This window comes from Parasteatoda tepidariorum, chromosome 7 (genome assembly GCF_043381705.1).
Source record: "Parasteatoda tepidariorum isolate YZ-2023 chromosome 7, CAS_Ptep_4.0, whole genome shotgun sequence".
Taxonomy (NCBI): Eukaryota; Metazoa; Arthropoda; class Arachnida; order Araneae; family Theridiidae; genus Parasteatoda; species Parasteatoda tepidariorum.
In genome coordinates this window covers 12,507,755-12,520,669 of record NC_092210.1, presented here as the reverse complement: position 1 = coordinate 12,520,669, position 12,915 = coordinate 12,507,755, and the positions used below count along the sequence as shown (strand labels likewise).

The 12,915-nt window shown below is 29.9% G+C and overlaps 1 protein-coding gene across 6 annotated transcripts in view; it reads left to right on the top strand.

Moving 5' to 3' along the window:
• Positions 1-1,381: 1,381 nt before the first annotated feature.
• Positions 1,382-12,915, top strand: part of LOC107445501 (transducin-like enhancer protein 4) — a 164,754-nt gene continuing 153,220 nt past the window's right edge. For 2 of the 6 annotated variants that reach the window (XM_043042565.2, XM_043042564.2), the window contains exon 1: positions 1,382-1,613. In XM_043042565.2, the coding sequence (XP_042898499.1) occupies positions 1,590-1,613 (24 nt within the window). In that variant the 5' untranslated portion in view covers positions 1,382-1,589. The remainder of the gene's footprint in view (positions 1,614-12,915) is intronic. The other 4 variants (XM_043042563.2, XM_043042561.2, XM_071183081.1 and 1 more) reach the window with 2 other exon arrangements.

The following is a 12,915-nucleotide window of genomic DNA, read 5'->3' as shown; positions in this document are numbered from 1 at the left end:
CAACAGATTTTTTTAGTAACTATTAAATAGTTTTTTATAATTAAAAAATACCAAAATATATTTTTTCTTCTAATTAGAGAGCCAGAAAAAAAGTACATAAAAAGGATACCGGTGTCCAATCTGCGTCAAAGGGTTAAATTGGAACGATTACTTTTTCTTCATACAACATCTATGCTAAAATGATATTTTAATATAGATACTTTTATAACACTTTTTTCAAATAAATGAACCAGCCAATGGTATTTTAGTGCCTGAAAGTAAAAAATAGAATTTTGAAAATACGTTGTATTGTAAAAAATAATATTTTGAATAATGTCTTAAAATTTAGCAACGAGAAGAAAAATTATAATTAAAAAGTACCATTTTTTTTCTTTTTGTAATTAGAGCGCCATAAAAAATATATAAAAAGGATACCGGTGTTCTATCTGCGTCAAAGGGTCAAATCAGAACGATTACTTTTTCTTCGTGCAACATTTTTACTAAAACGATAATACTTTTACTAAAATTGTTTAAAATAAACATATTTTCAGGGCACTTTTTCAAAAATTTGGGTTGACCAATTGTATTTTATTGCCTGAAAATAAAATAAAAATTGAATTCTGAAAATAAGTTGTTATAATTCAAGAAGAAAAAAAATATGAAGAATGTTTTAATATTATATAAATTGAACGACGAGGTGAAAAAATATAATTAAAAAATACCAAAATATATATTTCTTCGTAATCAGAGCAGCAGAAAAAATATACAAAAAGGATACCAGTGACCCATATGCGTCAAAAGGTTAAATCAGAACGATTACTTTTTCATCATACAATATCTATCCTAAAATGCTATTTTAATAAAGATGCTTTTAGGGCACTTTTTTCAAATAAATGGACCGACCCATTGTATTTCAGTGCCAGAAAATAAATAAAAAACTGAATTCTGAAAATAAGTTGCTGTGTTGCAAAAAGAGAGAATTTGAATAATGTTTTAATGCAATATAAATTGAGCAACGAGATGAAAAGTAAAATTGACTTTAAAGAATAAAAATCCTCATTAAAATTCCCCCAATATCCTAACTCCCTAATAACAACAACACGACCAAAAAATTAAAAACTACCGACTCTCAAAACTGCATTCATCAAATCTTCTACAAAACTCTCTACTTTCCGTAGACAGACTTAATGAGAGAAGCCCATTTTTATGCCATCTCCGGAAAACGGGAGAGTTCCCATTTCTAAATCAATTACGATTCTCACTAATTCTAATTTGGCCCGTTTCAGGATGCCTTAATCCCGATTAAGTCGGTGCCATTACTAAAAGAACTTTTCTATTCCTCTCCGTCGTAACCTCCCGCCATTTTCGAAATCCAAACAAATGAGCGAGCCGCGTCTGGGTTAGAGATATTTCATTTTCCCTATTGGACTGAAGTCTCCCCATTTTATTCCCTTTTCTCTGCCAGAGATAGAAGAGAATCGTTTTGCAAATAAATGTGCCGAGTAGAAAAGGATGTGATGTTGTAATACTCGCTTATGTTTACACGCTGGTAAACTTTTATCGCCAACTATCCTGGCGCGCTTTTTGTCGCATGGATAATTACTGGACAAATGGTTCGCTACAGAAAACATGTGGTGAGTGAATTTAATTTATTGCGCAGTTTTTTTTTCTTTTTATTTATAAATGTATTTCCTAGATCAGGGGTTTCCAACTTACATGGGGCCGCAATTAAAAACACCAATCAAATGGTGGGCCACAACTTTTTCAAAATTTTATATAGGACTCTTTTATTTTTGAAAGAACATTAAATATTGCTGTCAGATTTTTATAAAAGTTTTTTTAAAATTAAAAAAAAAAAAATAACAAGCATTACAAATAATGCTTGTTACGTATCATTTTGAATCTTCTCCTAATCTGAAACTTAGTGACAAGATTTTTTTTACTTTCAAATTTAATTCTGTGATGAATTAACATTTTTTCGACTTATTGGGAATTATAGCAACAACAAAAAAATTCTTGAGCATCTGAAATTAATTTTTTTTTCTTCTTTTCCGCTCATGCGATATTAAATTCAAGAAATTTAGATAAAACATGATATTCATTCCCTCTTTTATGCTCTTTAAAATTTACAAATGTAAATAATTTCGTCCAAAATGAGTGGTTTAAAAAAGTTAAATTGGAGAATTTCTTCGCGAAAATTTCACATGCGAATTATACATGCGACACATGCTAAATTATATTCACAAAATACAAAAAAAGAGCGAAATAAAAAAGAGATCAACATACACGATTATTTTTGTATTTGAATAAATATTTTCTTGGGCGCAAAACCTAAGAAATAAATTTTTTGCACCGTTGGTATGTTAAATTTCACAGATAACGAAAAAAATAGGTTTTTTTTTTTTTAAACGAGAAAAGTATTTTAAGTCCTTATGGATTTTTTACGAAAATTGTCCGCAATGAAAACTAATATAGTTATTTTAGTTCGCGGGTCACAAAAAAAGGCTTCGAGGGCCGGATGAGGCCCTCGGGCCGCCAGTTGGAAACTCCTGGCCTACATAAACTCATAAATGCGTAAAATATTTTTTTAAAGAAATGCTATAAATTGATTTATTACTTTTTTAATTATTGCAGAAAGAACTTTTTAACTATTTTTACATACTGTACAGTATTTTTAAAATGTATTTCTTCACATTTCATAAAACGTAGCCCACGATACTCAAATAGTAAGTATGTCATAGAACAGTCCAAAAGATTACTGCAATCAAATTTATTTCCTTATTTATTAGTTTTTATTGTAATTAAAGATCCTAACCAACTAACGCAAAACCAAAAATATTTTTACATAGACAATCGTTTTGTAACGACTTACAAGCAGAAATAAAACTATAAAATATTGTTATATAAGTAATATAATTATATAAATTGTTGTCCAATATATTGCAAGCTGTGTCATAGAAGTTACTTAAAATAAATTGTATAACTTTGGATTTACTTGGTTCTCAATTATGCCTTTTGAAATAAATTAAATTTAGATTTTTGCAAAATCAATAAGCTCCAAAATGCTTGCTCAACTGAAAAAATAATGGCCTAGGCATGAAAAATCAGAGTAACTAAATTTACACAGTTTTCTCATAGTCTATTAATACTTTACATAGTTTTTTAAAATAAACAGACAACAAAGCTCTAGAAATCATCTTAATCTTCGTATTACAGAAAACTGAAAACTCTGATTGTTTCCATTTTTCTTATTTTGCTGTTCAGCTTGCTGTATCAAGGAGTTTTTCAAGCATTTTGAAGTCTCCAGTAAAATTTCTAAATAAAAATTTTAGGGTGTTGCATAAAACCTCTCTTAATGTGTATTTTTAAAATCATTGTTAAAAATATTAAAAAAAACTTACTTAATTTGGAGTTACAAATTAATATTTAAGCTAAGAGAATGCTAAAATACTATTGAAATCTGACAATGTTAAATAGACGTGGGGCGATGTTATAAACATCAAAACAAGCTTGTTTAGAGGTTGAAATTTTATTGTGTTCTTTTCAACTTTTCTGTTATTTCCCTTTATCAAACTCCTCTTGTTTTTATTACATTCGCCCTCCTGTCTTGTGTTTTATCAGATTCCGGTATCGTTTTTGTTTTTTCTTCTTTAGATATTAATTTGCGACTCCCATGTGTGAGTCTCTAGCTTTCATTTTAAATAAGAATTTTAAAAGTACATGAATGTAAATGAAAGGGCAGTCTTTACATAGCACCCTTTAATTTAAACAGGGTGTCCAAAATGTATGGAACAGATCGAACAGCTCGAGAAGTACACATAGGATCCAAAATCTAAAAGTACGCATGTGAAACATATTTAATAAATACTTTTAATGCCCGCTCCAGCTTCAACCCCTAAAGGTGAGGTGGGGCAACTTCAAAATAGGAACCCCTTTCTTTTATTGCAGATTTGCATTTCCCAGAAAGAATTACCCCAATTTGGCAACAGGTTGGGGCATTTATGTTCATAAGCGAAGTTTGTTGTTAAAAAAGGAAGATATCACTATTTAAAAAAGTTTTTAATGCTATCTTGAGAATTACAAATCAAATTGAAAAATAAAAATAGATTTGTTTGATATTTTGATGTTTCAATTTCAGGTGGCACTAAGCATTCGCCACCTCTCTATTATCATCCAACTATTTTTACCGAAAATATGTTTTCTCGCAACAATAACATGTACAATAACGGGACAATAACATAATATTCTTTCAGATTTATTCTTATATTACTGCTCTAGTCTAAGAAGTTATCACAAATTAACCCTCAACCTATTCTTTTTTATTTTCCTCAAAGACGATTAAAAAAAAATCGACTTTTTTCGTCCTCTATCTCCCATTTATTGTTAATTTTCTCCTCTCCAACTGTAAAACTCTTGATTTGCATTTTATAAAATAGTTCAATTAATAGTAAATTTGTATTCTGATTTGACGTTTTCGATGGGAAAAAATTAATCATTTATTATTAAGATTTGCCTATTGCTAAGACTTTTGGTATTTGGCTAATTTTCTGGCTAATAACTTGAAGTCCTTAGCGCGGGCTCTCAATTTCTAAGCAGCAAGGCATTGTCGGATACCTTGATGCTTATTTGGTTTGTAGGGTGATATTTTATTTATTACTGGTTCTGAGCAGCACAACTTTGTTGAGCTACCTAATTAATTTTTGTTGAGTTACCTAATTAATATTTAACTGTTGGTAGTAGAACGTTGATAGGGTCTTCTAAATTCTATTTTTGAATTGTAATGCGATATTTTATTGTTGGTTCTAAGCAGCAGAACATTGTTGAGTTCTATAGTTACTTTTTAACTTTTCAAGTGGTGTTTAATTGTTTGTTCTAGTCTTGCATCGATTCCCCTGAATTCTCTTTTTGTTTGAAAAGCATTAAAGTATTATTAGTTTTAAACCATATCTCTGGAATTATTAAGAAAAATTTTAAAAAAATTTTTCTCCCACATCGATAAAACTTGTTTATTCAAAGATGATTCCATGAAAAAAATTATTTCCATAATAATTTATTATTTTTTACTATTTTCTTTACTATTTATTGAAAACAGATTTGAATTTTTATGTATACAAACTATTACACCAATTTAATCTACTTAATTTTATATGGAAAAATTTAAAATCAAAAGAGAATTGGTTGAACAGCTCTTGAGAAATAATTAACGAATTATGTAACAAATTAAATTTTAAAAATTAGGCCCGAAACATTTGATTGCTCTGAGAGCTAAGCTGTTGGGGCCATTACTTAGCAGTTACTGAGCAGTGGTGGTTCAATTGAATAGAGCGCTTGCCTCTCAGTGAGGTGACCCGGGTTCGAATCCCTGGTCAATTCGAATTCCGCACCCAGTTCGCACCGATCACTGTGCTGTCGTAAAATATCCTCAGTCGTAGACGGATCATGGGTTAGAGTCCTCTTGACGTCAGACTAACTGTGGGAGGTTCTCGTAGTTTCCCTCTCCATCTAACTGCCTCCATGAAGGCAAAATTTCTCCCAATACTTGATCTAGGAGTTCCCTTGTCTTCTGGATTGGGTTCAAAATTACAAGGCTACGGAGTTGAAGGTCATGAATCCAAAAAATTTGGTCTGCTGTTCAACGACGGTTATAAAATAAGATAGCAGTTACTCATATTTTGAGAGACCAAAAACCAAAACCGTCGGAAAATAAAGGTATATTTATACAGAGGAAGTAATTTGTGAGTATAACTTTATAACTTGAAATATTGTTGGCAATTAGTTAACATATTTAACCCTCCGACCATTTAAATTGAGTCCTAGTAAATTAAAACCTGATTATTAGATCTAAAGTTATTAAGGTGCTCGATAATTTTCTTTATTTTGTGCATATTTTTAATAAAATTTTACGGACAAAATCTGCTATTATCTTTAGAAAATTGAATTATGATAGCTATACTGCATATTCAAGAAAGTATTTATTCAAATATAGATATGTATCATATTTACGTGCCAGATCTGCTTAAGAAAATGCTCATTTAAATATGGTTCTTTGAGAAAAAAGCACATTTTGAAATTATTAAAAGTATTTTTAATTGAATCAAAAATTTATACAGTGGTACATATTTATTCTACAATGTAACATGCTTGCACTTTCCATTTATGTGCATAAATATTACTTCATGTGATTTTTCAATTAAATTTTAGATCCAAAATAAATGTTCAACTAGTCTGCAAATTTCTTTAAAAAAATTTATTATTTTAACTATGTTTTGAGCTTTTTATTCAAATTTGGAAAAACATAATTACTTCCCAGTTCTGCTAGTAAGTATCCACATTTGAAATATTTAAGAAAGAAACCCATTTTAAAATTATTTAAACTCAATTTTACAATTAACAAAATAGAAAAAATTCGCACTTTTGTAATCTTAGAAAATATTACAACTCAAACTCATTTTATTTAAACAAAAAATTATTTCATATGATTCTATTCTTTTAAATTTTACAGACAAAGTAAATGCTCAACTTGTCTGCTAATTTTTAAAAAAAATTAAAAAATTTAAAAAAATCGAAATGCGATAATTATAAACTGTTTTCAAGTTAGCTTTATTTAAATCTGGATACATGCCATTGCTACTCTGCTTGCAGGAATTCTTATTCAAATGTTTTAAAATTATTTAAAACATATTCAAAATAAAAATTCTTCCTATTGAAATATTATAAAATATATCATATTCTCATTTAATTTGCATGTATAAAAATTATTTTATATGATTTTTGAATGAAATTATGCAGACATAATAAATGCGCAACTAGTCTGCCAATTCCTTTAGTAAAAATCGAATTATGCTAACAATGCAGCATTTTTCAAGCTATCTTTATTCAAAACTGGATAAATATCATAATTACATGCCAGTTCTACTTATAGGAATGCTCATTTAAATATATTTCTTTGAGTAAAGAAACAAACTTTAAAATACCAATAGAAGTCAGTCTCTCTTTTATCCATTGCAACAAAACATCTTTTTCAGAATAAATATTTATTTCGCAATGTTTGATATTCTATTTTCATTTAAAACAGCTTGAGAGAATGCAAAGGGTATTTTCTGACAAAACAAAAGAATTTTTTGCTGCGCCATTTGACGCTTAACGACAAATAAATTTCTTTAAAAATGCAAAACTTCGATCGGCAATTTGTTTGCGTTTCTTAAAATCTACTTCTGAACAGTTACAATTACAGTTAAAGGCAAATAATCGAGAAAGACTAATAATAGCTGACTAGTAAATTCCTTTTCTTTGTTTAGTATCAATATGAAATCGAATAAAAATTTCTTTTGCATTGAATTATCTGCGAAATCTAAAATGTTGCAAAATGCAATATTTAAAGATTATTAAACAACACAGACGAAAACATTAACAAAAGGTACATAGTAAACAAAACTGAAATATTTTCATTTGAACAATAAATGCAGCTATAAACGGCAAAAATGTCAATAAATTTTTGTAAGATTTAGAAAAATTTCTAAATCTATCCCCGTCTAATTAAACCTTTTCAAAACATCGGGAATTTTATGTCTATTGTAAATATAACAATAATTCACGGAAAATTTAGCTTTTAAATGTTTATTTTTTAGGAAACGCCGTACTTCATGACATTTTGATACTTATTAAAAGTGCAAACAAATCTGATGTTACATTCATTAAAATTTATTTAAAAATTATGATGATTAAACTCTTTAAAGCTATATTGTTTGTTAAAAGAAAAGAAAATTAATTTATACGATGCTTTGTGCTTAAAATTTGTAAAAATATATATACTTGTTTACAATTATGAAATATCTGCTCTTTCTCAGAACTTTTTCAATCTATGATAAATTAATATCAAATGTATAAAAGCTTAACAATTTTAATTTTTTTTTCTACGTAAAAAATTAAATGTTTGTTAAACATCAAGTTGTCAATAATAACAGAAAGAGATAGAAATCCTATGGACTATTGATCAATTCTCACTATATTATGTCAAATTTATTAAAATGTAAACGATTAATTAATTTTTATTGTCTTAATAATTATTTTATTTTTATGTTTAAATAATTATTTTTTAATTTTTTTACCTAAATAATTAGTAGTTTTGTTCGCTGAACAATGACTCAAATTTTAATAATTAAATAATTACATTATTATTAAAATAATTTATTTTTTATTTCGATAATTTACAGTTATAAATTAAAAGTTGACCAAAAAAGCTAATTTTAGGAAATTTTCTGCTAAAAAAATATTGTAATTGCAAAAGTTAAATATAAATTATAAATAAAAACGCATAACAACAACTGTACTTTCTTGAATAGTTTTATAAACATTTTGTCAAAAACAGCATTCTAAATTTTTTTTAAATAAAACTATGTTGAAAAGTTAAACTATAATAAATTCGTTGAATTTTTGTCACGGTTTTTTGTTTAAAATATATTTTTTTTAAAATAACAAAAAAAATTTTAAAAAAAACATTTTTTTATTTTTTTATTATTTAAATATTTAAAAATAATTATTTTATGTAAGATAATGTTTCAAAAATTACCGACTGGATTGGGTAGGGGTTAGGGAACTGACTATGCATTAGAAAGGTTCTGGGTTCGACAAGGCATTGTTTTAGACAAGGCATTATTTCATTCTCTGTACTATCTGTCCTTACAGTGGGAGCCACTTTGTCAAACTTAAAATGGTGCCCCTGAAGGAGTAGCCAGCAAATCTGCCCTAATAAGCCTGAATTAACGAATGTCAACCCAGGTGGCATTGGAAAAAAAAATTTACAAATTTATAAGATGATTACTATTAATTTGGAAGAAGTTTAAGCTTAATATAGTTAATTTTTGGGGTCTAAATTTCTATATCTTTGAAATTGCTTTACAATGTAAATGTATCTAGTAAAAATATAGTAATAATAAATACTCACAAAAAATTTAGATAGCTTTAAATGAAGTGAAATAACAACACCCATATCGCAAATTATTTAAATGACTAAGCAATTTATAATGCATTCCATTGTTCTATAATCTCCATTTAAGTCCTGAAACTTTTCCAAAACGTTTAAAAAAAAACATTGAATCTCATTCACAATGTATGCAGCTGTAAAAGATGAGATGAGCTAGATCTTAGAGATGAGGTCACTTAAGCACGAGTTTTTTTTCCGGAAAAACTGGTGGTAAAAAAAATGATTGAGTTTCTTTTTCTGACAGAAAATGAATATAAAAGTGTAGTGTAAATTATTTTTTTGCAGTTTCAGTTGTGGGGGTGGCTAGGAAGTGGGAGTTGGTGTAAAAGTTATAAAAAAAATTACTGTGCAAACAAAGTTTAAACAATTTGACTGCAGGTTTATTTTGAATTTCGAAGTATTAAAATCAAATTAAATCAATATATCAATGAATAATCAATAAATTAAATTAATATATCAAAGAGCTAATCGTCAAAGTGCACCACGTGGTTTACACAAGAAAATTGCTGCATAGTGGTGTCATCTATGGTAAATAAATTTAATAATAATCTAATAACAATCTCTAATAATAATAATCTCCATTTTTACCAGAACGAATCTCAGACGGGCATTAAAAATTAAATTACATGAAATACAAGATTGCCCGTGTGAGACACGGAGTGCAAATTTGCTGGTAACTTTTGCCCGTGTCAGACACGGGCAAATGCGTTATAGGGATTAATAGGGCCGCGATGGCTCAGGGGATAGAGCATTCGCATTCCAATGCGGCGAACCGGGTTCGAATCCCAGTCGATGCGAATTCCGCATCCGGCTTGTACCGACCTCAGTGCTGACGTGAAATATCCTCAGTGGTAGACGGATCATGGGTTAGAGTCCCCTTGCCGTCAACCTAACGGTGGGAGGTTCTCGCGGTCTTCCTCTCCATGTAACACAAATGAGGGTTAGCTCCATCAAAAAGTCCTCCACGAAGGCAATAATTTCTCCCACTACTCGATCCAGGAGCTCCTTTGTCTTCTGGATTGGGTTCAAAATTACAAGGCTACAGAGTTGAACATTAGTAGCTGGGAACCCATAAAATTGGGTCGGCTGTTCAACGACGGTTATAAAATAAGGAAATAAAAAGGGGTTAATAAACATTGTCTTCTCTGTAGATCTATCTCAATCAATAAAACTCTGCCAGACTGAGACCTTTTAACAGAAATTTTATCAAAATGCTTAAAAGACGTCATATGTGCTTTGCAATGCTTTTGCTGTTGATCATGGCTAGAAAACATTGTAAGGAAATAGAATGTTCAAGATTACAGAGAGGTTGTTTATCAATAAAAATGAACATTCCATCAGAACAGTCTTAATCATCGAGATCACTCAGCAGAAATATGCATATACGGCATTTGATGTCCTGCAAAAGCTATTTCATTCATCGAAATTCAGCATAGCTAAGATTAATCTGTAGAATTTTTTTTTTTTTTTCAAAATGCCTTAACTTCATTTTATGTCCTTTGTGATGCGTTTGCTGTAGATTGCGCCTACAAAATACCTGAATATGATAAAATGTGCAACGTGATAGACATATGATCTTTCAATAAACATGGACATTTCGGCAGAAAAATCAATTTCCAACCATAGCTGCAAACGCTCCCCACATGTCCTCGTAACCTTGCCTGTTATCCACTCCAAAGAACGTATGGCGCTTTACTGCTACTATTATCAAATGACTTTTCTAAAAACATGCAATTCCTTCAAAACGTTCAGGTAAAGCAACAGGAATCTTTTGAAAAGTATATTGAATTATGCTTATAAATGTTACCGGCAATTTATGAAATACCGGCATTGTATCCATGCATTGCTGGTAACACTTATACATTATTTAGCCAAATTATGAAGTATGATAGATATTATATATGTTAGTTATGCATTGTATATAAGGAAAAATGCTCCTTACGCGAAATGTGATAATTATGTTTTAACGAATATACATCATAAAGATTTAAAAAAACTGTACATTTGTTCCGATTTCTTTAAAAAAAAATATTTGTAAATTGACAACCAAATAAAAATAAATTATTCAATTAATCGTATCTTTTTAAACTCAAATTGCAATTTGACCAGCTTATTTAGTAATTATTATTATATCCAATTAAGAAATATTTGTTATATTAAGAAATTACTTTTAACTATTACTAATAAATCTTAATTGTACTAATTGCTTAATCAGTTGATTTTCTACCTTGTATGCAATGCTAGGTTTCCAACTTAGCCGGTACCAAACGAAATGTTGTAAAGTATTTATTAAATGCCCATTCAATAAAAACTTTGCAAGACTCATGTTGTCATTAAATAAATAATTCCAAGAAACTGAAGCAGAAAGATATTACTTGATTAAAAAATTCAGTCGTTTTAAAAATATACAAATTGAAATTAATAGTTGACATGTTTCAAGCGCTCAGAAACAGGCGCCCATTTTCAAGACTTGCAAGGCGTAAATGAGAAGAAAGAAAAATGATTTGAAATGTGAAACATAAATTTTGTCAACAAAAAAATGGGAAAATAAAGGTGATAAACAAAATTAGAAAAACCACAGTAGCCGAGAAAGAAAAATGTGAAAACAGAACAATAAAAACCACAGTGGCCAAGAGGGACAAATCAATTTAAAATACTTTTCCGTGAGCTATGGAAAGGTAGGAAGAAACTAACTAACCGTTGAACGCTTGAAACGTGTATTTTCATGAAACTATTACTTCCAATTTGTATATTTTTGAAATGAATGGAGTTTTTAATCATGTTTTTTTTCTTTCTTTTTTTATAAACGATGTTGAACTGCCGACTCAATCGTTTTGGGTTTACGACAACGAATGTTCAATTCCATAGCCTTGTAATTTTGAATCCAATCCAGAAGACAAGGGAACTCCTGGATAAAATAGTGGGTGAAATTTGCCTTCATGGAGGACTGTTTGATGGAACTAACCCTCGTTTGCGTTACATGGAGAGGAAAACCACGAAAACCTCAAATGGTTACCTTGATAGCAAGGAGACTTTTACCCGTGATCCGTCAACCACTGAGGATATTTTGCGTCATCACTCTGTGCAAGGCAGATGCGGAATTCGTATCGACCAGCCATCGCTGGGATTCAAACCCGGTTGACCTCATTGGAAGGCGAACGCTCTATCCCTTGAGCTATCACGGCTCTTTTAATCATGTTGTCATTATTTCATTTACAACTCTTGTATAATTGTTTTATGAACCAGCTTCTGCTATTCTTGCCTTTATTTTATTACTAGTTGATTTGCTGGTAGATTTTTTGCCTTGAATACAATACTGGATTTCCAAATTTACAAATTACAAGCAAAGTATTTATTGCATATAAATTCAATAAATACTTAGCAATATTCATTTTATCATTATTTCACGTACAACCCGTGCATAATTGTATTCTGAACCTGATTCTACTATTGCCAAAAACTCATCACTGTTTTGTAATGCCAAACACGCCACGTTTTAACAATCCCACTTTAATTGAATTAAAACAAATAAAGTTTCTCCCAGTACCTGTAGATTAAAATACAAAATTACAACAACAACAACAAAAAAGGGTAATTCGTTACTCATTTCTAACGCCAAATCTCCTTCGTAGTTTGATATTTTTCTTCTCACAACCTTTGAGCAGTCAGCTTAAGTGTTTCTTTATCAACCTTCTGCCACTCTTCTAGGGAAGGGGGGTGGTGGCTTGAAGGGGTGACGAGAGCAACACATTAATTTTAGAACACTAGAAATAGAAGAATTGAAAAAAAGGGGGCTGGGAAAAATCCGATTGCAGCAAAAGGAAATCCAGTTAACACCCTTCTGTCCCCCGATTTCCCCCGTGTCTCTGTGTTTGCATACTAATTAAGAATTAGTGGAAGACCCCCGCCTTTCCCCTGAAGCAAGCGAACCGGCAAAACCCGGAGCACAGGCA